The sequence below is a fragment of the Leucoraja erinacea genome, chromosome 37 (genome assembly GCF_028641065.1).
Source record: "Leucoraja erinacea ecotype New England chromosome 37, Leri_hhj_1, whole genome shotgun sequence".
Classification (NCBI taxonomy): Eukaryota; Metazoa; Chordata; class Chondrichthyes; order Rajiformes; family Rajidae; genus Leucoraja; species Leucoraja erinaceus.
In genome coordinates, this window is record NC_073413.1 from 10,677,542 (window position 1) to 10,705,389 (window position 27,848).

At 42.6% G+C, this 27,848-nt stretch overlaps 1 protein-coding gene across 1 annotated transcript in view; it reads left to right on the forward strand.

The window, feature by feature from the left end:
* The window catches only part of LOC129713958 (serine/threonine-protein phosphatase 6 regulatory subunit 3-like), an 88,858-nt gene that overhangs the window by 6,733 nt on the left and 54,277 nt on the right, over window positions 1-27,848 (forward strand). Inside the window, exon 2 of the mRNA XM_055663378.1 lies at window positions 24,436-24,668. Within this exon, the coding sequence (XP_055519353.1) occupies window positions 24,442-24,668 (227 nt within the window). The 5' untranslated portion in view covers window positions 24,436-24,441. The remainder of the gene's footprint in view (window positions 1-24,435; window positions 24,669-27,848) is intronic.

Genomic DNA, 27,848 nt, shown 5'->3' on the forward strand with positions numbered 1-27,848 from the left:
ATGGGTGACGTTTTGGGTCTCGACCTGAAACATCGCCTATTCCTTCTCTCCATAGATGCTGCCTCACCCGCTGAGTTTGTCCAGCATTTTTTGTCTACCTTTAATTTTTTCAGCATCTGCAGTTCTTTCTTAAACACAGTGCTGGAGTAAATCAGTAGCATCTCTGGAGTACTCGGCTGGTCAGGCCATAGATGCTGCCTGACCTGCTGAGTTACTCCAATACCGTGTGCCACTGGGCGGGAAAGTGTGTTGCTTGATTCAACTGTGATGGGAATCTTGCATAAATATATTTAAGATGTTCTGTATTTTTTTTTAAAAATAGGAGAATATGAAATAAAAAACACTTTTTGGGTCTGCTAGGTTTTTATTAGATGCTGGGAAGGAAATGCAGTTATTAATGATTGGCCAGGTTGTTGTAAATCAAGCATTTCATTGGTAAGTGATTATGAGAAAAAAATATGGTTTTATTAAAAGAACGGTTCGGCCTAAATGACTATTTAAAGTTCAAATTCCTATCTTTAGATTGAAATAGAACCAGGGGCCACAGTTTAAGAATAAGGAGTAAGCCATTTAGAACGGAGACGAGGAAACACTTTTTCTCACAGAGAGCGGTGAGTCTGTGGAATTCTCTGCCTCAGAGGGCGGTGGAGGCAGGTTCTCTGGATGCTTTCAAGAGAGAGCTAGATAGGGCTCTTAAAAATAGCGGAGTCAGGGGAGAAGGGGAGAAGGCAGGAATGGGGTACTGATTGGGGATGATCAGCCATGATCACATGAATGGCGGTGCTGGCTCGAAAGGCCTACTCCTGCACCTATTGTCTATTGTCTATTGAAATATAAAAATACCTGTCTTAATATGTGCTTCTAAGTCCAGGAGTCTTGACTATTCCAGGGACTTGCATTGGATCACCAATAATTAGATTCCAACACCAATTTTAATAGCCTCTGCAAATCGTGTGTATTAGCACAAAGCAGCTTTTGAGAAAAATGTTCTTCCTGCAGTATTACATGGGTCCGATTTACTAAGAAAAGATTTTAACAAAATAAAGTTCTATTTTATGTGGCAGAATTTCATTATGTGGTGGTTAGCTGTGTCTTTATGGTCTAATGGTGTGTTTTGAAATCTTGTGCTTGCTTGATTGTCCAGGTAACAGGTAAAGAGTGTCCAGATCTTCTGACAAAGACAATATTCAGGAAGCTGAACTTGAGTCTGATCAGCTCATGGCAAGAGAAACTCTTACTGACTATCTGTGTACAAAATGCAGATCTAGGTATCCAAAGGGCTTATTTGAGTTTGATTGCGATGCTGTGTAGCTGTATACTATGCTGTCCCATCTGAACAGATAAATATGAAATGAATGGCCAATTGAACAATTGTAAGGGGCGGTACGGTGGTGCAGCGGTAGAGTTGCTGCCTTGCAGCGCCACAGACCCAAGCTCAATCCTGAGTACGGGTGCTGTCTGTATGGAGTTTGTACATCCTCCCCGTGACCTGCGTGGGTTTTCTCCGAGTTCTTTGATTTCCTCCCACACTCCAAAGACGTACAGGTTTGTAGGTTAATTGGCTTTGGTTTGTATACGTGGTATAAGTGTAAATTGTCCCGTGTGTGTGTGTGTAGGCTTGTGTTAATGTGCAGTGCTTGTGTCAATCGTTAGTCAGTGCAGACTCGGCGGGCCGAAGTGCCTGTTTCCATGCTGTATCAATAAACTAAACTAAGTTTACTTCTGAAGAATGGTCTCGAGCCGAAATGTCACCCATTCCTTCTCTCCAGAGATGCTGCCTGTCCTGCTGAGTTACTCCAGCATTTTGTGTCTAACTAATCTCACATGGAACCTCAACCCACCATGTTTCTGCATCCTCTTGTGGGAAGCTGGATATATTGCATGTTACCACCCTTTCATTTATTGTATAGTAACTTCCTTGAACTAAGATGTATTGCTGCAGTTTGATTAATTTGCAGTGTTCCAATTTTAGCTACACAGGTTATGAACGTGTACAGACGTCCATAAGTCGATTGTCCATATCGGAAAATACATTAAAACATCTCTATGCTAACAAGATCTCCACAGTATTGTAATAAATAGCATGAAAAGTACACACAGATAAGAATGAATGAATAATTACTAAGTGGAGAGAGGAAGATAGTTCTACAATTTGTAGGATCAAACGTGTATGTGCGTTGGATATTTGAATTTAATAATACTGTGTATCCTTTTTATATTTAGAGGTGTCAGGAGTTAGCATAATATTATTCTGAACTGTAAGGTATATATATTACAAATACTGCCTTTCTCCCTCTGCACCTCAGGCAAGTGCCTCGTACGGTTATATAACCTACTATGATTGTTACATGACAGCATCTTTTTGGAAAAGGTTAACCCTTCTAAGCTCATTTGAAATGATGTCACCTCCACCTGATGTATCTAGGTTACCTTTAATTCCTCTTCTGAATGTCTACCGGATCTGTTGACATATCTCAGTAATGCAAAGAAAAATGCTGGAAATCTGACATAAAAACACAGTAACTGAAATGCTAAGTAGGTCAACATCTGTGGGTGGAGAAACATGGAGAACATGTCAAGTTTACATGTCTTTGAGATTTCTTATACGTTTGTGTGTGTGTTTGCTCATGTATTGCATATTATTTTGCCCCGTCCTCCCGAGTTCTGATATTAGGATCTCATCTATACTTTTTCTTTAATTTTTGCACTTGCTTGTGTAGAAGTGATTTATACTTGCTGTGCCTCATGACAGTCTAGCCAAGATTAGGAACTCAGCGCACCTTGGGATTTTCAAGGTGTCTGTATTTGGCACTTCTGGAAGAAAATATATTCCATTTTGGTCATTACTGGAAATAAGTTTGCTCAAGAAAAAAAATTGGCAGTTCTTTAGGTGATGGATGTGTCTAAAACTGTGTTCCCGTAGTGATGATAGACATATAATGCTGGAGCAGCTCGGCAGGACAGGCAGCATCTCTAGAGAGAAGGATTGGGTGACGTTTCGGGTTGAAACCCCTCTACTCAACCTGAAATGTCACCCATTCCTTCTCTCCAGAAATGCTGCCTGTCCCGCTGAGTTACTCCAACATTTAGTGTCTCTCTTCGGTTTAAACCAGCATCTGCACTTCACATTCCCTTAGTGATGCTTAATCAAGTTGATTTTAATCAGTTTGATTTTCTTTTGAGTTAAAATGATCCCTTATTGTTTGGGTAGCTTAACGAGCCTCGGTGTCGAGAAAAACAAAATCTGAATGTCATTAACCTGGAAAGGGAGTAGAAAAGATTCACCAGGACTCGAGGGCTTGAATTATAATGGGATTTTTTTCCCTCTGGAGCATAGACTGAAGGGTGACCTTGTAGAGGTATAGAAAATCATGAGTGGCCTAGATAAGGTGAATAGACAGTCTTTTTCCCAGGGTGGGAAACCAGAACTAAAGGGCATGGGTTTAAGGTGTGAGGGGAAAGATTCAAAAGAGTTCAGAGGAGTAAGTTCTTCACAGGGTGGTGGGTATATGGAATGCGTCGTAGAGATGGGTGCAAAGGTGATTTAGACAGTTTATGGATAGGAAAGCTTGAGTGGTACGTGGGCAAATGGGACCTGCAGAGAGCGGTGAAGACAGCCCAGTCTGTCACAGATTGACAATAGACAATAGGTGCAGGAGTAGGCCATTCGGCCCTTCGAGCCAACACTGCCATTCAATGTGATCATGGCTGATCATCCCCAATCAGCACCCCGCTCCTGCCTTCTCCCCATATCCCCTGACTCCGCTATTTTTAAGAGCCCTATCTAGCTCTCTCTTGAAAGCATCCAGAGAACCGACCTCCACAGTCCTCCGAGGCAGAGAATTCCACAGACTCACAACTCTGTGAGAAAAAGCGTTTTCTCGTCTCCGTTCTAAATGGCTTACTCCTTATTCTTAAACTGTGGCCCCTGGTTCTGGACTCCCCCAACATCGGGAACATGTTTCCTGCCTCTAGCGTGTCCAAACCTTGCTTCTATCTAGTCTGTCTTCACGGTGCATCGTATCAGCAAGGCTGGAGGATGCTGCTTCCCTGTCCATTCTTCTTCCTTCCTTCCACCTTCTGGAGTTTGAAAGCATGTGTGTCCAGGCTCAAGAATAGCTTCTTCCCCACAGCTCTCAAACACTTTCTCACTCGCTTCTCAGAGGTGCTGCCACATGCTCTACTCTAACTCTACCTCATTCTGCTATTCTATTGTTGTACTTTAGTATTTTTTGCACAGCTTGCATTACAAACTTGCACCTTTCTGCTGTTTTGCACTCGTATTCATTGTGTTAGTACTGTTTATTCTGTCAGATTCTCTAATCTGAATGTAACTTTCTTATGTCTGTGGAATTCTCTGCCACAGAAAGTAGTTGAGGCCAGTTCATTGGCTATATTTAAGAGGGAGTTAGATGTGACCCTTGTGGCTAAAGGGAGAGAAGGCAGGTACAGGATACTGAGTTGGATGGTCAGCCATGATCATATTGAATGGCGGTGCAGGCTCGAAGGGCCGAATGGCCTACTCCTGCACCTATTTTCTATGTTTCAATAGAAGCTGGTTGGCATGGATGAGTTGGGCCGAAGGGCGTGTTTCTGTGCTGTCTGACTCTGTTACTCTCTAGAATGGTTTTTACTACTAATTGTTGTTTAGCCAGAATATTTTGGCACTGGCTGAGCGATGTGCTTGACTGCCACTTACTGTCGAGGCCTATGCATAAGGAATGTCTGATTCAAGGAGGTGACTAGGTGACTGCACTTGGGCAGGCTTCAATAATTGCAGGGCAGAGATAGCGCTGAAATAAAACCCCACATCAGCTTCTCGGGATGGCTGATGGAAATCTTTCTCTGCCCCTCTCCCCCCTCCCCCCATGTTTTATTTGTGAAATGTTACCAAAAAAACCTTGGTAACCATGTAATCACACACTTGCAGCATCCACTCTATCTAAAGTAGAATGTTCTTGGCACAGTGCACTCCTCTTCCATGGCACTTTGCCAAACTTGGTAACTATGTAGTGTATGCGGGATGTTGCCTGATCTGTTCAGGTATTTTGGTCTAATTTGCCCAAGCTGGGAGTGCTGCGTGAGTAATTTTGGCATAAAAGCACGAATGACCAGGTTATTAAGTTATTTCTGCCATGATAAATAACATCATGGTTGAACATTAATGCTGAAACCACTTTTCTGTATTGTCATCATTATTAGTTACTTGAGCAAAATATAAAGTGCTGGAGTAACCCTGTGGACCAGGCAACTTTGATTGAAAGAAACACCGCCCTCAACCCACCAAGTCCATACCGACCTTCGTTCACCCATTTACACTATTTCTATGTTAATCCACTTTAGCATCCACTCCATATATACTGGGTACAATTTCACAGGGCTGCCACGGTGGCGCAGCGGTAGAGTTGCTGCCTTACAGTGCTTGCAGCATCGGAGACCCGGGTTCGATCCCGACTACGGGTGCTGTTTGTCCAGAGATTGTACGTTCTCATCGTGACCGCATGGATTTTCTCCGAGATCTTCGTTCCTCCCACACTCCAAAGACGTACAGGTTTATAGGTTAATTGGCCTGGTATAAATGTAAGTTGTCCCCAGTGTGTGTAGAGTAGTGTTGGTGTGCGGGGATCGCTGGGCGTTGCCGACCCGGTGGGCCGAAGGGCCTGTTTCCGCGCTGTATCACTAAACTAAACCTACAATCCAGTATGTCTTTGGGACGTGTAGTAAGGAACTGCAGATGCTAGTTTTGCACCGAAGATCGACACAAATTACTGGAGCAACTCAGTGGGTCGGGCAGCATCTTTGGAGATAAGAAATAGGATTTTTGTTTTTCTCATGAGATGCTGCCGAACATCTTTGTGATGTGGAAGGAAACCAGAGCACCCAGAAGAAACCCACACAGCCACAGGGAGAACGTGCAAACTCCACACGGACAGCACCCGAGGTCAGGATCGAACCCGGATCTTTGGCAGTGTAAGGCAACAGTTCTAACTGCGCCACTGTCATCCCCTTCTGCCACATGTGGAGGAAGTGGACAGCTGATGTTTCCGGCTGGAGCCCCACTTCAGACTGATAATAGCGGGGGGGGGGGGGGGGGGGAAATGGGGCAAAAGCAGGAAGTTTTTTTTTAGCTACTTGGATGTTGAGGGGATCAATCAAGTTGCCTTGAATATGCTTGGTGACTGGGCCTCCGTGCCTTTCCTGGGAAGAATATTTCAATGATCGCTACACTCCGAGGAAAGGATTTTCCCTCCATCTAAATAAAGGCTGGCCTCTTATTGTGCAACTGCAACTTCTGGTTCTAGACACCGCAGGCAGGGGAAACATCATCTTTGCTTTCATTCTGGCAATAATTATGTTGCTTGAATGTGATCATATTCTTCAGAACTGAAGCATATGATGCAAGTCTGCTCAATTTTCCTTCACTGGTCAGTTCTCCCATTCTAGGCAATGACCTTTCTTGCACCCCCCTGCCTCAAGTAGAACCGAGTGGGCACATTGTTACAGAGTTATAATTGTGTTAAATTCACGAATTACTTATCAATGAGCCAAGTAGGTCAGAAGAATGATGCAGCATAGAGTTGCAAATGAAATCAGATTAGTTATTGAACTGAACACTGCACAATGCTTAGAAGTGCAGATAGATGGAAAGAATATAGGCCGTGCATATTAAAAAACTAAGCTAATTAGAGGACCTTTACCGGGCGGGTGACGTCTTGCAGCTGCAGTGTGATGGAAGTGAGAATTGATGTAAAGCAATGAACCATACCTGCAGTAAATATCTGCACATGGTGGGGGGAAAAGGACACAAAGTGCTGGAGTAACTCAGCGGCTCAGGCAGCATCCCTGGAGATCATGGATAGGTGACGCGTTGGTTCGGCACCCTTCTTCAGACTGATTGTGTGGGGGGAAGAGAGCAGGGGCAGGACAAAGCATGGCAGGTGTTTTTCTTGATAGGCAGATGGCCGCCTAAAGGCCAGATATGATTTAAAAAAAAAAACAGGTGCGAGACAAAATAATTGAAGAGTTGTGAATTGTGAAGCCTGAGGGAGAAACGCAGTTGGAATGGGGGGGGGGGGGGGTGTTGGAGAAGAGGGAAGTGTGGTGGGAGGGAAAGGAGAGGTGGGTTGTTAGAGGTATATTGTGGAACACTGTAGCTCATACTTGTGTAGCTTGAGTCTCAGATTGGAAACTGAGCTGGGAGTGTGCAGTTGTCTGGATGTTTTGTTACAGACTGGTCAGTCAAGAGGGGCCAGTGCGTGACTATGAGGCTTGTAGGAGGGTTTGGAAATAGTATTGGAGCAGCCTCGGCCCTCATACCTGCCCTGCAGGTACACGTCCTTGCAACATGCGTGGATGAGAGTGGAACCTCAGGGAGAATGAACATTGTCATCACACCTTTGTGGTAAATGAAATCATTCATATTGGGGAGTAACAAGATGGTCAGACAATCTTGTTCGACCACGTGAAGGTTTCAATCTCCCACCCCCATGTGGCGTTGATACTGAGGTACAGGTCCTCCCCTGTTACAGCCAGATCCGTCCTGTAAACTATTCGTAACCCGGACACTTTCCAAGTGGGAAATGCTGCTGCAAATTGAGCTCCTGTGCAGCAGAAGACTTCTGCGACCCCACAACAGCTAACAAATCGATACCGTCGGCCTGCCAAGCGCTCAGACATCTGCGCAGCTGTCCACACGTTGGGGATTCATAAGCTGTTAAAGTCTTGTAGATGAATATAGGTAGAGTTTATGATGCTGTGAATATAAGTTGCTGCAAAAAGTCAAAATAACTGGATGTTGCGTAATAGAGGCAAGATTGGAAATAGGAGCTCCGATAATAACGAATGGAATAAAGGCAGGAGTGAAAAAGGATCTTAGCTTGGAAATAGAAGTAGGATCAGTTTGAATGGAGCAGCAAGAACTCAAAACTGAGTTTGACACTGGGGTTTAGTTCGATACAATGCCAATGTAATGCACATCATTAATTCTGAAAATTAGAAATGAATGTACTAAGGATAAAACAACATCAGGAGATTTAATTTACTCATAGACCGGGCAAACCAAATTAAATATAATATGAGGAGAATGGATTTGTCGAATGCATTAGATATGTTTTTTCTAGATCGGTAAACTCATCCAGAAAACAAACATTTTTCTTTTGAATGGGTTCTTTGTTAAGGAGTTTTAGGGGAAAGTGATGACAATGTGGTAGAATTTCATAAACATTGAAACCAGAATCTCAAATGTAAACAGAAATATAATGGTGCAAAGAATTACCAATGGTCAATTGGGAAATTGTATGTAAATGTCGGTAAAGAAGTTGTGGCTAACCTTTTGAAGGATGAATATATAGTTTACAACAAAGTTGGTTACAAAGGGAACTGCAGATGTTGGTTTAAACCGAAGATACACAAAATGCTGGAGTAACTCAGCGGGACAGGCAGCATCTCTGGAGAGAAGAAATGGGTGACGTTTCGGGTCGAGACCCTTCTTCAGGCCGAATAGCCTATTTCTACTCCTATGTCTCATAGTCGAATCTCGCAGTTATGGATACCACCCAACCAAATGTTCATAATTTTTGGAACTTCAACCATGTTATTGGAGATAATGTCCCTCACTCTGGCCAACAAGAAGGATCAGTGATAGACACAAAATGCTGGAGTAACTATCTCGGTCTGAAGACTGGTCTCGACCTGAAATGTCATCCATTCCTTCTCTCCAGAGATGCTGACTGTCCGCTGAGTTACTCCAGCATTTTGTGTCTATCTTCGGTTACAACAATGTTATAGTCATTTAAGCAACAAAAATCCAACAGGTGAAATGGTCTGGTTATGGCAAACAATGTAAACTATTACATTGTTTGCCATATGTAAACTTATGGCAAACAATGAAAATGTCATAAAAAGGAACTACAGTTGCTGGTTTCAACCAAAGATAGACACAACAAAATGCTGGAGTAACTCAACAGGTCAGGAGTATCTCTGGAGGAAATGGACAGGTGACGTTTCGGGTTAGGACCCTACTTTAGTCTGATTGTAGTGGGGTGGGATTGGAGGTGGGGTCAGGACTGCATGAGAGGGGCAAAAAACAGGACAAATTGGGGCCGGCCGATGACTTCAGGCAAGGAGGTTCCCTGATAGGCTGATTGTTGGCAAGAGGCTTGTGAGCCCAAGATAAAATCAGTATTAGATCAAAATAAAGTTTTTTTTAACGTTGCCAAAATGTGCAGTAAATCTGAGGATTACAGGATTTCAGACCACAATAAAGAAAGGATAAAAGATTGATAAGCGAAAGTGGAATGTGAGTAATCTAGTGGGAAACATAAAGACCATGAAAGCTTCAAAATGTGAAAACGAAAGATTAGCTAAAGTTGATACAAATTAATTCAGGAAGGCTTATTGATGAATAAAGATATGGCAGAAAAATCAAATAAATAATTTATAACCAGCCTTCAATTAAGCTAAAATAAGGTGGTAAAAGAAATTAGCATTTACTTTTTTTAATTTTGGTCCAATTAATTTCTTCAATTAAATCTCAAGACCTGATAACTTGTATCCCAAGGTTCTGAAAAAGCTATCTTCAGAAATACAGAATGCACTGAAAATCAATTTCCAAAACTATTTTTCAAGTACAAAGTTTGCAAATATAATCTCGCTATTTGAAAAGAATGTGGAGAGAAACCTAGAAGCTGCCAGTTTATGGAGTGTTAACAGTTTTAAGTGGTGGCTATGCTTTGATTTCGCAATGCCTTGATGAACCATGCTTAGAATTATACTTTAAAAATATAGTTGAGATGGAAACTCGAGATCCTAAAAACAATATGTTTAAGATGCTTATTGTTTTCAATGTGGCCGAATCAATGGCATCTAGAGGATATTGATATAGATATTGATGTAGAAGATGTCCGGACACAAGGAAGAAGAATGGCATCTAGAAACCCTAAGTTAATGCACAGTGAAATAAAGACTGGTTATAGATTAAGCCAGAGTATTGCTTCAGAACTATGCTGCAAAAAAAAAATGTTTTGTGTGCTATCTGGTCAAATCATGCCCTACATGAGTGCAATCCAATCATACACATGTATGACAAGTAGTGCACAGAGAAAAATAAATAGTGCAGAATATGATGTTGCAGCTACGGAGAGAGTTCAAATTAAAAACGAAAATGCAATGGCTGCAATGAGGTGTGTTAGATGATCGGGGATATACCCGTAAGAGAGGTCCGTTACATAGCCTGATAATAGTGGGGAGAAATGTTGTTTCTGAATCAAGTGGGACGTGCTTTCAAACATTTGCATCTTCTGCCCAAATGGGAAAGGGAGGAGGAGGAGAAAATGTCCACAAGACACGTGAGTAGAATTAGGCTGTTCACCTCATCAAGTCTATTCTGAATGGTCCTTGGTTATGTGGGCCACTTTCCCTAGGCAGCATGAAGTGTCGATTTGGGGAGGGGGAGGCGTGGATTGTAAAAGATGTGACAGGAAAAGTGCCTCCTTCGTAAAGTGCAGTTAGAATAACCTAAATTGGAGTTAAATATTCAAAATTCACACTCCCTTTAGGAGAGTTAATATGTTCAAGAAGGAACTGCAGATGCTGGGAAATCGAAGGTAGACAAAAGTGCTGGAGAAACTCAGCGGGTGAGGCAGCATCCATGGAGTGAAGGAAATAGGCAATGTTTTGGGCCAAAACCCTTCTTCAGCCTGATGTAGGGTGGGGGGAGGGGTGGGTGGGGGGGGGGGGGGGGGAGGGGGGGGGTGTGGAAGAAGAAAGGAAGAAGAGGTGCCAGAGGACTGAGGGAGAGCTGAGAAGGGGAGGAGTCAATAAGGGCTACCGGAAATTGGAGAGGTCAATGTTCATGCCGCTAGGGTGCAGGCTGCCCAAGCGGAATATGAGGTGCTGCTCCTTCAATTTCCAGTGGTGCTCACTCTTGGCCATGGAGGAGACCCAGGACAGAAAGGTCGGATTCGGAATGGGAGGGGGAGTTGAAGTGCTGAGCCACCGGGAGATCAGATTGGTTAATGTGGACCGAGCTGAGGTGTTCGGCGAAATGATCGGCAAGCCTGCGCTTGGTCTCACTGATGTAGAATAGGAGAGTTAATTATGTTAGGAGCATCCCGTTGAATGGAATCTGACCTCTTTTGTTAATCAGCTGCAGAAACCAATGGGATTGGAGGTGGGAACCATGTGGTTGCCATTCTATCTAGGGATTTGTGGTTGGGTAAGGGTGTGGTATGGTGGTAGCAGGAAAATATTTGCCTGAGTAGCCAAAAAAATCTGGTTGCTTGTATATGTGACATTCACAAATGCGCTATGGTTACTGTAGTCAAATTTCATCAAGCTCATGATGCCAAAGTCCTGTTAATAAGCCTGGATTAATTGGTTTAAACCTGTGGTGAAAACTTTCACCCTCCCCACAACTGCCCACACTGACCCAGCAGAATTGACTTTAAACAGTTGTTCTGCCATGAGGAAATGTTTTTTTTTTAACATTTCTGTCCTAGAGCCAGTGTTCCCAAGTCTCATAGCATTACATACGGTGCATGACCCAGAAACAAACCACTCAGCCGGACCAGTCTTATTGGCATTTATGTTTTGCTTCAGCTGCTTCCTGTCTTTCTGCATTGAAATCCTTCAGCATAATAGTCCTTAATTAGTTTATTCATCCTCCCTCTTAAATGCATCCAAACTTTGCTGCCCTGTGGTAGCAATGTTCGACATTCTCATGACTCTTGAGCTCATCTTGTCTCTTGTACAAATCGAGTGCGACGCCCCATTTTGGATTCCCCTTGAAATGAGAGCATTTCCTTTCTTAGCTGCATCACCGGAGAGGTAGTCAGTCTTGCAGAGACTTGTATGTGACACCTACTTCCTCTTTGTTAAGGATGTTGTGCTGTCACTTCCCCTGCTTTAGCCTTGTGCTTCCAGTTCGGAGGCTGTATTCTGCACCATCAACCCTCCTCCACCATACTCTGTACTTTGCATTTTTTGCTGTGCCATTCCAAATGGGAGCACGAAAAGATTTTCGTATCCAAAATTGCGTCAGTCGTGATTGTGCTTTCTTCTTCCTTCCTTCTTGCCGTGCTGCTTCCATCATCATTTCCTGTTCTCTCATTCAAAATCTGACGTTGTTGCCTAAACCCTGGGGCCTTTATCTGCTCCCCCTGTTCCTTCCGGCCCATGTTTCCCTTCTGAGTGTGGTTGGTGACATTTTCAGCTATCTTTGATAAAATCTCTACCAATATAAAAATACAACACCTCTAAATAATCGTCAACCTTGCTCTCTTAATGCTCCATATAATCTGCCTTTTCTACGCTTTAGCACAATTGTTTCTTCTTGGTTTCTTGGTCCTCCAAAATATTCCAAATGGAATTTAAACTGGAGGTTTAATGTTTAATGAATTTAAACTGTTGCTCTGCGCCGTCATGCCATTGGCCCCTGAAAGATTTTCTTCCTCTTGTGGCTGCAAATATGTGATCTTTCATTTTCAATTTAAAGATTAAATATTAAAAGCAATAACTGCGATACTGGTGCAGCGGTAGAGTTACTTCCTTACAGTGCCAGAGACCTGCGTTCGATCCTGACCTGGGGGTGCTGGCCGTACGTGCTCCCTGTGACCAGTGTGCTCCGTTTCCTCCCACTCCAAAAACGTACTAGTTTGTAGGTTAATTGGCTAGTAAATTGTACATTTTCCCTCGTGGTCGCTGGTCAGCGTGGGCTGAAGGGCCTGTTTCCACACTATATCTGGAAAGTCGAAAGTAAAGGCTGTATTGACTGGATGTGGAAGCTTGGAGTTTGTCTACATCTCGCTGTCAACCAGCTTGCCTCCTGCTCCATCTTCAAACCAAGATATGCTCAGCTCCAACTGTTTTTTCCAACTCTAAGACGAATTAAAATTTCCAGTTCAAGGTCAGAACTCCAACCCCAACCCCCCCCCCCCCCCCCCCCCCCCCATTCGTCTCCCTCTTCCACTTGATCTAAAGCTCTGATCCCCTCTCAGCAAAGTTCACTAATACAAAGCCCAGAGTTGTTCTCCTGTTTAGTCTTTATAGTTGTACAGCACAGTAACAGCTTGCTCGCACACTGACCATTCTCACCATATTCTCCTCAGCTCTCCCCACGTTCACCCACTCATCTACACTCTAGTTGAGCAATTTACCTTGCTGGGAGGAAACTGCAGCACCCAAAACGGAACCTATGTAACCACAGGGAGTGGATGCAAATTCCATGCAGGCCAGGATTCAACCTGGGTCTCAGGAAATGCAGGGTCCATGAGTTGCACCACTGTGTCTGGGTAGTGGCACCTGCTGAGTTGGCTGCATGGTGCTGTCTGTTCCATCCTTACCATGTTGAAACCTCAATATCTAAACTTTCCTCTTGTGGGCATGGCTCTTAATTCAGGATGAATATCCAGCTATAATTATTGATAATTTGGAGCATAATCCGCATGCCGTGTCGATTCTCATCACCAATTTAAACCCCTGAGATGCCTTCAGCCCTATTCCTGCTTGAAATTGGCTTAATTTCCATGTTTCTGCATTCAACTGGGTTATCACTGACTATGATTCATATTGATGTTTAAGAAAGAACTGCAGATGCTGGAAAAATCGAAGTTAGACAAAAATGCTGGAGAAACTCAGCGGGTAGGCAGCATCTATGTAGAGAAGGAATAGGTGACATTGTGGGCCATTGTGCACTACACAATCTGAACAAGGGTATCGATCCGAAACGTCACCTATTCCTTCGCTTCATAGATGCTGCCTCACCCGCTGCGTTTCTCCAGCATTTTTTGTCTACCTGATATTCATATTGAAATGCTCAGCAGCATTAGTTGCCGTTGTGGACATGATAATCAGTAACTCCTGCTTGACTTGGTGTTTTCTGCAATGTTGCTGCGATAGAAGGTGCAATTGGGCTGAAAAGTTTAGTTGAAGTACATGAGCCGGTGTTATGTTATGTGGGTGGCTGAGGTTGTAAAGTAACTCAAAACGTTTTCAAAGCAGGATGTGGGGGAGAGTTTATGAAGGTGACAGAATGAAGATGCTGAACAAATGTATGCACCAAGTTAAGCTTAATGTTGGTAACATTTCTGGATATTTTACATGCTGCTAGCTTCGGTTAAATTGCAATGCTCTGCAAAAAAAAAGAATATAAAATGTGATTGAGTTAACAGTAAAAATGTGATTGTAACAAAATGGCTTCCAACGGTTTTCCTATTCATTGGCTTTAGAGAAAGTTAAATGATTTGCGTGTTGTCTGCACCATCGCAAAACTATTTGAATGAGTTTTCCTTCCAAGCTTGTGGTTCAATCTTAGAACCCTGCCTAATATGGTTGAGGTTGAAGCAGTAGGGTTAGGCCTTGACTGGTTACATTTCTCATTGACTAGTCAAATATCTACAGCTTATCTGTAGTTATGGGTGTCAAAGGCATTGCTTGCTTGAATACAGGGTGGAGGAAAAACATTCAGCAGCTCTGACTGCTGCAATTGATGGGAATAAGCACAGGATGAAATTTGGATTATAATTGCTGCTCTAGTTAATCTTCCTTACTCTTTGCTCGGCTCACCTCCCGAATAATCAGTAGCGTGACATTTTGGGAGAAGAACGTTGTTTCTATCTTAATGCCCCAATAACTCACTGGGACAGGCAGCATTTCTGGACAACATCAACTTTGTGAGATGTGGTCACAGGAGGAAAAATAACATGATGAAAAGGAGGATCAGAAGGGAAATTTGACAATGCAGCAAAGCTGCCAGTTTCTCTTCTCTTTTGCAGATGGTGTTTGAGACAATGCTAGACTGAGGTATTTGTATTGGTAGTGCAAGTGTGGGTTTTGGAACATGTATGTGCTTGGTTATTACTGCGAGTGGAATACCAACCAAATGACTCAAACAAATGTTTTAGAAAGAACTGCAGATTGACGTCACTTATTCCTTCGCTCCATAGATGCTGCCTCACCCACTGAGTTTCTCCAGCATTTTTGTCAACCAATTTTTTTCGTATTTTGTGGCTCCATCTAAAGCGCCTTGTCTAATAGTGTTGGATTAACAAGCGGCACGGTGGTGCAGCGGTAAAGTTGTTGCCTTACAGTGCTTGCAGCACCGGAGACCCGGGTTCGATCCTGGCTATGGGTGCTTGTATGTATGGAGTTTGTACGTTCTCCCCATAACCTGCATGGGTTTTCTCCGAGAACTTCGATTTCTTCCCACATTCCATAAGAAGTACAGGTTTGTAGGTTAATTGGCTTGGTCTAAATGTAAAAATGTCCCTAGTGTAGGATAGTGTTAATTTGTGGGGGTCGCTAGTCGGTGTGGACGCGGTGGGCTAAAGGCTCTGTTTCCGCGTTGTAACTCTAAAAAAACAAAATTTGTATGGTTATCATATCCATTTGTTGAGTCTTCACTGATGATAAATACAGATAGGTTACAGTTTACACATGACCAAGTCCATTTTTTTTTTAGGTAGAGACAAAGAACTGCTGATGCTAGAATCTTGAGGAAAGTGCAAAATGCTCCAGTAACTCAGTGGGTCAGGCAGCATTTCTGGAGGACATAGATAGGTGATGTTTTGGGTTGGGACCCTTCCTCAGTGGTTTGGGACCTTTCTTCAGCATCTGAAGAAGGGTCTGATCTGAAACGTCACCTATCCATGTTCTACAGAGATGCTGCCTGACCTGCTGAGTTACTCCAGCACTTTGTGTATTTTTCTGAGGTGTCTGACTGAGGTAAGAAATATTAAGCTAGATGTTCCTTTCCTCAATTAGATACATCAAAAAAAGTTATGAATCAAGGGGGCAGCTAGTTGAGCATAAGATGAGTGGATTCAAACTTGGGAATTGCAGGGACCAGAGGAATAGGGGGAGGAATGGGATGGGGGAAAGCAAGGGCTTAGGTTCCAGTCAATAAAACACAGTGCCACCAAACAGTAGCTCCAGGAATGGGTTGATGTTTGATCCACGAGGGAGCCACTGATGTCACACTTCTTTTACAACACATCGCACCTCGTGAATGCCAGAAGAAAGGACCAATCGGTATATGTACATTGGCAGGTTTTCTTGGTCTCAGTTTTTATATCCTTTGTAGACGATCATGAGTATTTTGTCGTGAAGGTCGTCCTTCGTTCATTAGAAAAAGTGGTAAGCAATTAAATTGACTCTTGACTCTTGATGTTGTGATGAGTTTATCTTTTTCTATTGGGCAGATAAAAGTACTCTATAACCATAATTTGTTTTACTTACTGACCATCCCTAATGAATGTCTTTGGCAGATCAGCTGAGCTGCCACAGATCAGGGGTGGAATGTTGGACCTTGCGATCAGCGTGGTTCAAAACTACACTTTGAGTCATGAGGCGAGTTGTTTGTGCCACGGTAAAAGTCACGCACCCACCTCAGTGGCCCGCTGATAATCATGCTTTGTATTGCTGCGTGAAGTGAGCTCACTGTTGGGAAAGTGACAGATCATGACGTTTAATACTTGCAAATATGCAGATAAGCACCCAGTTGCAAAAGGGCTGCTGATGGATGCAATGGCTCTTGGCACGGAAGTGGCTGCCTATTTGCTCTCTAGATTATTTGTGAACAAAAGCTTCTTGTGTGAAATCCCTGGAATGTAGTTAATCACCCCAAGACCTGATGGTGTGTGTGCGTGTGTGCGTGTGCGCGTGTGTGTGTGTTTGTTTGTGTGTGTGTGTGTGTGTGTTTTTAGATTGTGAAAGAAAGATGATTACACAATTAGCCTCTGGAATTTGGCCTGGCAGGTGAAGGCACTGTGGATGGAAGGGATCCACCTGTTAGATGGACTGAATCAGATCACTGTCGCCTATAGACTCTAAGAGTAAAGTAAAGTATCCTTTACTGTCATTCAGACATTTCAGTCTGAACGAAATTGCATACCTTGCAGTTATAACATAGAATAAAATAACAAAACACACACTTAACACAGTTTAACATCCACCACAGTGAGTGTACCAGGCACCTCCTCACTGTGATGGAAGGCAAAAGTCTTAAAGGTCATGTCTGTTCCCTCCTCTTGATCGGATAGATACAGGAGGTGGGTAGACTTGATCGGATAGATACAGGGATGATCTATCATTAAAAAAACCTCTCCTGTGTTCACCCATTAGTAGCCATACTCTGTCCTGTCCCTCCTCTCTTCCAGCTTTCTTTCCCACACCCTCTCCATCACTCAGTCTGAAGAAAGGTCCTGACCCTAAATGTCACCTATCCATATTCTCCAGCAATGTTGCCTAAACTGCTGAGTTACTCCTGCAGCATTTTGCGTCTTTCTTTGACCACTCTTCTCTCTGGTTGGGGAGTTTAGAACCAGGGGCCCAGTCCAAACTTGGGGATAGACCATTTACGGGTGGGGATAAGAAGAAATTTCTTCACCCAAAATGTGGCCATTTTGTAGACTTCTCTACCTAAGAGGACTGTGGAGTCATAGGCATAGAGTGATACAGCATAGAAACAGGCCCTTCAGCCCAACCTGCCCACACAGGCCAACATGTCCTGGCTACGCTAGTCCCACCTGCCTGCATTTGGTCCATATCCCTCTAAACCTGTCCTATCCATGTACCTGTCTAACTGCTTCTTAAAAGTTGGGATAGTCCCTGCCTCAACTACCTCCTCTGGCAGCTTGTTTCATACACCCACCACCCTTTGTGTAGAAAAGGTTACTCCCAGATTCCCAGTAAATCTTTTCCCCTTCTCCTTAAACCTTTGACCTATGGAGGTGTAACATGTTTAAGAGGGTGCGAGTGTGCGGCAGCTTTTTGGTTATTCAGAGAAATCGAGATATATAGGTGTTAACACAGGAGAAATGTGCAGGAATATAACACCAACCATGCCCCTACCCAATGGAATAGCAGGTGAGATGGGCTGTTATTCACTGGATTCTCTTTTACAGGGTGTATTAATGGTCATTCGTCCACATATAAAGTGCAAACACTATCCAGCTGTACCATTTGTTTATAGAACTGTGCACTTCCAAACTTGGATTTGATCTGCAGGGTATTTTTAGCTCGAATAAAATGCTGGTGACATCATCGGTGCAGTATTAGTCAAAAATATAAGAGTATTACCAGAATATTAGAATTTAATTCGTAACTCTCGTTTCATCTCTTTCTGACTATTTATGCAAACAAATTTATACGGCAGCATTGTATTTCATTTGTGGAGAATTTCTGTTATATGGCTATCATTTGTGCTTAAATGCAATATGATTGAGCATATATATAGTTAAGTTCAGTAAGTTCTGCAGAAAATTGAGAATGAACGTGGGAAATGTCTGCTTTTGATCATTCACTTAGCAGGACAGCGTTTGCTGAATAAAACGTCTCCCACAATTTATAAGACTGCTTTTTGTACTTGTCTGAGGCTAGTTTTTTATATTAAATGTAAAACATTGAGCCAGGCAGTGGTGAGGAACTTAGGATTGAAGAGTGAAATTGCCTTAGTTGCTGTTTCATTCCTTTTTGATGATCAGTTATTACAATCTTGGGGAGTAAAGGGAGCATGCATCTTTAAAAAGGCATGGGACCCAAGTTGAAGGATATATCTATGTTGTAATAGACAACCAGACGTCAAAAGAGTAAACCATTTTAAGGGGTGTAAAATTGAGCCTCAAATTGATCATCAGCTGAGGAAGCTGTGAGAATTGGGGCAGAGAACATTGAGTTTACTTCCTTGTGGCTATAAATGGGGGTGGCACACTGGTACAGCTGGGAGATCTGCTGCCTCACAGCGCCGGAGACCCAGGTTGGATCCTGGCCTCCGTTCCTGTCTGTGTGGAGTTTGCACGCTCAGCACGGGATTTCATCAAGTTCTCCAGTGTCCTCCCGCATCACAAAGACATGTGGAGTTGTCGGTTAATTGGTCGTCTGTGAATTGCCCTTAGTATGTGAGAAAGTGGGGTAACATAGAACTAGCACGAAGGGGTGATCGATGGTCAGCATGGACACAGTGGGCCGAAGGGCCTGTTCCCATGCTGTATCTCTAAACTGAATGAAACGCACAGGGCAAACAGGTGAGAAGGTTAGAGTGAGTTTGTGTGTAGTTGTTTGAGTTGGGATGATGAATCCCTTGGTCAAACAAAAATTCAGTGAAGGCTGCACAACCGATGAGAAGATTACATTTGATTACTGTTAATTTCAGTGTGCTACTGACCCTGGTTGAATAGACAGTTGATTTATTTTCATGTCAGTAGCCACATCTCTGTGGTACAAGGTGCAAATATGGAAACCCTATCCAGTAAGAACTTAGTCATTGCCTTAAACTGACAGCCAAATGTTTCACAGTGAGCATAATTGAAGTTGAGAGGAAGAAAAGATATTTGTTAAATGTACATTTGATCTTCAAATCTTATTTTGGGTACACAGGGTATTGTTTACAGCGTACTATGTTTACATATTCTGTTATGCTGCAGCAAGGAAGAATTTCATTGTTCTATCTGGGACATATGACAATAAATCACTCTTGAATCTATTGAATGGGGGAGACTCAACATGGGAGGGGGGTTGAGGTAGAAGGTAGGACTGTTTGGTGAACATTTGTAAATTAGTCAGCACCAGAAAAGTGGCGACTGGTGTACTGCCTAGGTGAGGGCAGCTGTTTGATTTTACTGGGTTGCATTTCGCTGCACCTAGAGGTACATTTGACAATAAATTATCACTGGGAAAAAAAAAGTTGGAGCAAGAACAGTGTTATTTCAAAGATACAGCAGGACTCCAAATGAAGGCACTGTGTTGCAATTTTTAGTTTTGGATTTTGGACCTATTCCAGTGAGCTATCTGATCCACCACAGCTCTCTGAAACTGGAGAGCACAATCTTTTTAAACTCCAGCAAATACATCCCTAACTGTAATCAATCTTCGTGCTACCTCAGCGTAGCTATTTATTTCAAAACCAATATTGCAGGGTTGCCTGTTTATGACTTCCTTTTTATAGTGCTGGTGGAATAAATTTCAAGGCGCTCGTGCAGTCTTGTCACTCTGTTATAAACCCTAAAACTCTGACCCCCCCCCCGCCTCCATTTTACGTGGGATGTTGCCAGCTGCAGGTAGCTCTGGTCAGTTGGCTGCCCTCATTGGAAGAGGCAGATGGTGATTCGATCAAACTGAAACAGATTCCAGTTTTCATTGTGGGCATGTGTGTGCAGAATCACGAGCGTATTTTTAAATTGCTTTTTGCGAGCGATCATAGTTCCCGTTAGTTTTATTGATGCTCGTCTCATCTGTGTTCAGAAATACTGGACTGTTTTGCCCCTCCTATTTCCTTGTGGTAGTGATTCCCCATCAAGCAATGTGTAGCTCGACTAACATCTTCATAGATAATGCGTGTGACTGAACATGGGCACGCTGTGGATATCAGGTCTGGGGGATTTGCAGCAGAATTTATGCATGACATATTAACAGGGTATATGCACTTTACAATAAGAAAAAGAAAAGTTGATTCATCTCTGCATTGCACTTCCCAATCTCCAGTCAGTCATAACTCCAGAGCTACCGATGGTGACTTTATAGTTGATGCATGGCTGTCAACTTGCATATAACCAGCTCCCTCAAATGATACGAGTCGAATAAAAGCAGAAACACTGATAATATAAATGGGAAGATGTTGATTTTTCAACAAGACTTTGGTGTCCTTGCACATGTCGCAGCAAGCTAACGCCCTCGAAAGCTAACTTGCTGCTTTTGGAAGAAAATCGTTTTTTTTCCTTTATGGATGGAATATTTGAGTGCGGTGGTGAAGACATCTTAACGTTGCAAAGGGCCCTGTTGAGACCACAGATTTGGTTTCCTTACAAAAACCAAAGCGATATGATACACAAGCTGCAGAAAACAAATGCAGCAAAGTTTCACCCAAATTAGTTTCTGGTATGGAGGTAAAAATGAGTAGGCCTGGATTTTAAAAAAAAGAGAGGTTACTGTTGAAACCTAAGGAATCTTTTAGATTTTAGTGATACAGTGCGGAAATAGGCACTTTGGCCCACGGAGTCCGCACTGACCAACGATCATCCTGTACGCTAACACTATCCTACACATTGTGGACAATTTTACAACTTGCCAATGCCAATTAACCTACAAACCTGTACGCATTGGAGTGTGGGAGGAAACCGGAGCACCCAGGGAAAACTCAAGTGGTCACGGGGAGAACGTACAAACTCTATGGATAACACTTCGTAGTCAGGACCGAAACTGTAATTTTGGCGATGTAAGGCAGCAACTTGTCTGCTGCTCCACTGTGTCGCCCAATTTTTAGCAGGCTTGATGAGAGCAGAAGTTTGTAACTGCAGGTTGCAGTGTCATTACGGGATAGACCATTTAGATCTGAACGGAGGAGAAATTTCCTTGGAGGATTGGAAGCTCTGTCGTGGATTAGTTCAAAATAGATATTGATAGATGTCTGAATGTTAAAGGAATTGGGAGATAAGGTCGGAGTGTTATTTTTTTTTTCTGAATTAGATAAGCAGCATGTTCTTGTTGAATGCCGAGCATGGTCCGAATGGTCTTGCCCTGTTATTTTGTATGTTCTTGTATGCACTGATTCCTCAGGAAAGTGGTGCATTTCAAGAACCCACTGAACAAAAATGTAGAAATCAAAAAGGGTGAGTGAAATGCATTAAGGGAATTTCAATAGAAGGACAGTTCGTGCAGTTCATTGTAGCGAGAAATGGCTTCATAAATCAAATATTGTTTACCCGTGCAGATGGTGCCATTATAGAAGGTGCATAAATCAAATGCTGATAATCTAAAACTGATGTTTGTTGAGAGAAGTATTGCTACATTGGGAGATGATCCACATGGAGGTTTTGTTTCTTTTCTCGCTTATTTTAAATTGAAATTTAATGGCCTACACTTCCTCTTGGTATTCCTGTCTCTACCTAGGTGGTCTGATTTTTCAGGTATAAAACTATGATATATATTCATATATATGTGTTGTGTGTACACACACACACACACACACACACACACACACACACACACACACACACACACACACACACACACACACACACACACACACACACACACGCTGAATGTTAGCAGCCTTTTATATATTCGGCATGCATAAGCAACTGATTGAGATGTGAATATTGTGTAGGAAGGAACTGCAGTCAGAACCTTTTTAAATTTATGTAATGATGATAAGTTATTGTTTTCTGTCTCCATTAAGTTACTTACTTTTGGTTCCCCGCGGAGCTCATCCAAGATCTCTGCCTCGAAACCTTAATTTTGGCGATGTAAGGCAGCAACTTGTCTGCTGCTCCACTGTGTTCCGCCCAATTTTTAGCAGGCTTGATGAGGGCAGAAGTTTGTAACTGCAGGTTACAGTGTCATTACGGGATAGACCATTTAGATCTGAAAGGAGGAGAAATTTCCTTGGAGGATTGGAAGCTCTGTCGTGGATTAGTTCAAAATAGATATTGATAGATGTCTGAATGTTAAAGGAATTGGGAGATAAGGTCGGAGTGTTATTTTTTTTTCTGAATTAGATAAGCAGCATGTTCTTGTTGAATGCCGAGCATGGTCCGAATGGTCTTGCCCTGTTATTTTGTATGTTCTTGTATGCACTGATTCCTCAGGAAAGTGGTGCATTTCAAGAACCCACTGAACAAAAATGTAGAAATCAAAAAGGGTGAGTGAAATGCATTAAGGGAATTTCAATAGAAGCACAGTTCGTGCAGTTCATTGTAGCGAGAAATGGCTTCATAAATCAAATATTGTTTACCCGTGCAGATGGTGCCATTATAGAAGGTGCATAAATCAAATGCTGATAATCTAAAACTGATGTTTGTTGAGAGAAGTATTGCTACATTGGGAGATGATCCACATGGAGGTTTTGTTTCTTTTCTCGCTTATTTTAAATTGAAATTTAATGGCCTACACTTCCTCTTGGTATTCCTGTCTCTACCTAGGTGGTCTGATTTTTCAGGTATAAAACTATGATATATATTCATATATATGTGTTTGTGTGTACACACACACACACACACACACACACACACACACACACACACACACACACACACACACACACACACACACACACACACACACACACACACACACGCTGAATGTTAGCAGCCTTTTATATATTCGGCATGCATAAGCAACTGATTGAGATGTGAATATTGTGTAGGAAGGAACTGCAGTTGCTGGTTTAAACCAAAGTTAGACACAAAAAGCTGGAGTAACTCAGCGGGCCAGGGAGCATCTGTGGAGAAAAGGATGATTCCTTTTCTCCAGAGATGCTGTCTTGACTTGCTGAGTTACTCCAGCTTTTTATGTCTATCTTCCAGATGTGAATATTGATCTTTGTTAATTGTTTGCCTTGGGTAGTCGCATTCGGCTTGCTGACGGTATCTTTCCATTTAGACAAACTCATCATTCTTGTATGGGTCTTTCTCGCTCCCGTCTTCATTCACGGACCTCTTTTTAAATGATGTAATATTATTTATCTCAGTAAATGATAAGTTATTGTTTCTGTCGCCATTAAGTTAACTTAATTTTGGTTCCCCGCAGCTCATCCAAAGATCTTGCCTCGTACTTCCACTGATACCAATTTTGAGTACCTTGCCCCAAACATCTCTGTTAGGGGTGAGTTCAGACTTGTCTTTTGAGGTGGTGACGATTAAATAATCTGCCATCTTCAGTAGATACAAATGCAGATTTCTTTTCTGAATATGTGTATGGCATGGTTCACCAGTTTGAATAAACCAGGGAACATCTCCATTTACCAAGATAGTATCTAACTCCAGATTATTTTCTCTGCCCATTCTCTAATCCTAATTTGGATAGAGGTCATGGTTCTGCATACAGCTGTTTAACTATTTGAACATTCTGCCTTTAATTGATCCTTTTAATCATTCTCGGGATGTGGCCATTAGCTATTGCCCATCTCATAACATCAATGAAGATGAGGATGAGCCACCAACTTGAACAATTGCAGCCCTTGTTGAGGTATTGTAACAATACCCCAAAGTATGGTTGGGGTATTGTTACAAGACTTGACTCTGAGAATGAATGGACAGCAGCATGTGGCAGTGTAGGAGATGGCCATGTAGTAGTGAAGGTTGGAGATCAGGGAACTGCAAATGCTGAAATCTGGAGCAAAACACAAGGTGCTGAAGAAACTCAGCGGGTCAGGCAGCATCTGTGGAGGAAATGGATAGGTGAAGTTTCAAGTTGGGATTAGTCTGAGGAAGGATTCCGACCCAAAACGTTGCCTATCCATTCCCTCCGCAGATGCAGCCCAACCCGCTGAGTTACTCCAGCACTTTGTGTTTTTGCTCGTTGCGAAGATGATAGATTTGGGTGGTGCTTTGAGCATTGCCACGATATAATGTTGGAGGTGCAGTCTGTGTATGACACACGCACGCACGCATTTGCATTGTGTTATGTGGCCAGTTATAACGGTGCTTTATTCTTGGTTTTCTGCAGCACATCATGTTTTGGAAGTTTGACCTTCACACAACATCGCACATTGACACGCTTTTAGAACGTGAGGATGTCACGCTTTTCGAGCTCATGGAAGAGGAGGACATCCTTCAGGAGTGCAAGGCCAATAACCGCAAACTGGTGGAGTTTCTAACACGGCTGCAAAACATGGAGGCACTTGTCACCTGCATCACGGTGGAACCATCAGAAGATATGGATGAGAAAGTTCGATACAAGTAAGGGTTTATTATACACGGTTACACTTCAGATGTTTTGTGCAACATTTCTCCAGTGATCTTGCAATATTTAAGGAAGATAAAAATGTTGGAGAAACTCAACGGGTGAGGCAGCATCTATGGAGCGAAGGAATAGGTGACATTTCGGGTCGAGACCCTTCTTCAGACTGTTTAACATTGGTTTATAAGTGGTGTTCCTTTATTTGAGATTGAAGAACGGTTTGGACCCGAAACGTCACCTGTTCCTTTTTTTCCCAGAGATGCTGCAAGTTGTATTCCTTTAAGTTTGTAGATGAGTTCTGACATGAAACGTCACCTATTCCTTTCCTCCAGAGATGCTGCAAGTTGTGTTCCTTTAAGTTTATAGAAGGATTCTGACCCGAAACGTCACCCATTCCTTTTCTCCAGAGATGCTGCCTGACCTGCTGAGTTACGACAGCACTTTTTATCTATCTTCGGCGTATACCAGCATCTGCAGTTCCTTCTTGCCTTTATTTAATCCCTCTTGTACTGTATTTCCTGAGACGTTTAGAAGTGAAGTACTCAACACGTTCGGTGACTATTTTTCAATGTAATTTGTAAGTTGTATAATTGTGTTATCATTAACCTCAATCTCTGCTCCTCATCACTGTTGATGAGTTAGAGCACGTTAGAGATGTGCTGATAAACAGCATAACAATAAATAAGATGTTTCATCTCCAGCCGGGACTTTCACCGCTGTTTTAAGTATGCTTTGTTAATACCACAGAGAAAGATCATATCTTGAGCTTCCTTAGTCTATTTCTCTCAGATACACTGGAGGCAATCCTGAGCACTAAGATGACGAGCGCAATTATGTTTCTTCCCAGTTTGCAAGATTTATTTGCCACTTGAACTGGGATGACAGGGGAGATTGTGGAATTGTGGCTCTCTGCAAATGAATCTTCATAAAACATTTTTATCTGTAAACTCTAATTTCCGTACAGGCTTCATGAAGTTATCCCGCTGCAACTTCTTTGCCCTTTATGCCAAACTTCAAATTATCACTTGCATTTGGATACAAGGAACGGCGGATGCTCACTTACCAAAAAAAGACACAAAGTGCTGGAGTAACTCATCTCCAGAGAATGTGTATGGGTAACGTTTTGGCTCGGGCGAAGTACGGTCCTGGCACAAAACGTCACCTTGTTCCCTGAGATGCAGCCTGACTCGTTGACTCGCTCCAGCACTTTGTATCGCTTACATTTGTTTGAATGTTTTTCTTTTTGACCATCAATTTTCTCCATACCCACTTCCTTTTTATCTCCCTTGGAACTTGCTGATTGCTTGAGATTGTTTATATCTTCCCCAAGCTTGCTGGAATTTCCTGTGGGTGGTATGACAGACAGACATTAGAGGCTGCATTTGGCAACAAATTTTGGGCTGCAGGGGTACACTGGCATGTGGATAAATGCCCAGGGGTTCATCTCCATGGGATGACAGGCAGGCAGATTCTGGAACTCCCTACCTAATTTAGCCTTCATCACAACCTGTTTAGTGGCACACATGGAATGCTGGCAGAAATAGTGGGCTGAAACATAGAAACCTGTACAGGAGTAGGCCATTGCCCTTTCTATGGTCAATATGAAATGCCATCCACCTGTATCCCAGGTTCATCTCCATGATCCCCTTGTCCAAGGGCCACATTCTCCCTCTTAAATTAGGAACTGGCCTCAACTACCCTCTGTGGCTGGGCCAGAATCTCTGTGGAACTCCCTACCTCATCTCGGTTTTAAAGGGATTCCCCCTTTCTTAAGCTGTGAACCTTCTCTGGTTCCCCAATTCGTGGCAATCACATGCATCTAATGCAACCCCTTAAAATTGTAAGTTTCTATAAGATCCCCTCTCACACTCCTAAATTCTAGAGAGTATAAACCAAGTCTATCCAGTCTTTCTTCATAAGACAAAACTGTCTTCATGGCAATAATGTCCTTCCTCAGATTTGGAGACCAAAACTGTACGCAATATACTCCAGGTGTGGTCACCTTGTCTTTATGCTCCTATACTCTCCTAACCTTCAATTTTGCAAAATCATTTATGTGATTTCGCTGATCCCCCCCCTTTCAATCTCTCACTAAAATTTCAATCCTCCATGGTCACCTTTGTCTTTTTCTCATTTTTATTTTGCCAGAATTTCAATTTCACTGACAGGTAAATTATCTGGCGTTTTTATTATATGTCAGCAATGGGATATCCGAGGTAAACACAAAATACTGGAGGAACTCGGTGGGTCGGGCAGCAACTGTGGAGGAAACGGACGGGTGGCTTTTAGGATCGGGATCTACTTTGGAATGTGGTCTATTTCCCATCTGCTTACGGATTAAGGCGCTGCTTAATTATAAAACTTGTGTGTAATAACTAATTCATCTTAAGATGGAAACTAAATTGATGATATTTCTGGCTTATGTTGACGATGTTAGGCTGGCAATAGATTTGTTTTGGAACAGCTTTAATAATATGTTTACTTCCCTGCCTCTTTACTTGCCGATGCTGCTCTCCCCCTCATCTCCCCATCTCGTCATCCTTCAATTATGAAATGAAGCAATTGGAGGAGTGACTTATTTTCATTTCAATGTGGAAAGATGCTATAAATAAGACTTTGTTTTCCTTAGTTTCGATCTGAATAATCAAAAATGATGCATATTGGATTTGCTATTTATTCCCTGGTTGGACACCATTAAATAGACTAATCTGAATCATTGTGTTCTATTTTGTACGTGTACTGAATAATTATTATATGCTCCTTCAATTTCCCATATTTTTTTATTTTGTCTCCATGTTTGTAATCACAAACTGTCTTCTGTTCCCATGCCCGAGTGGAGGAATATGACAATTTGGGTGCTACTTGCCCTGAGTCAACAGTATAGTACATGTGCACCCTGACTTTAGGTTGCCACCAATTCACTTTAGGGGTTACCAGAGCCAAGGTCACTTGTTCACATTGAGCATTTAGACATATCGGGAATAGCACATCTTGTTTGTTCCAGATCCTTCAAGTCTGAAGAAGGATCCCGACCCAAAACGTCACCCATTCCTTCTCTCCCGAGTTGTTGCCTGTCCCGCTGAGTTACTTACTCCAGCATTTTGTGCCTATCTTCGGTTTAAACCAGCATCTGCAGTTCCTTCCTACACATCTTGTTTGTTGTTGATTAATACATTAAA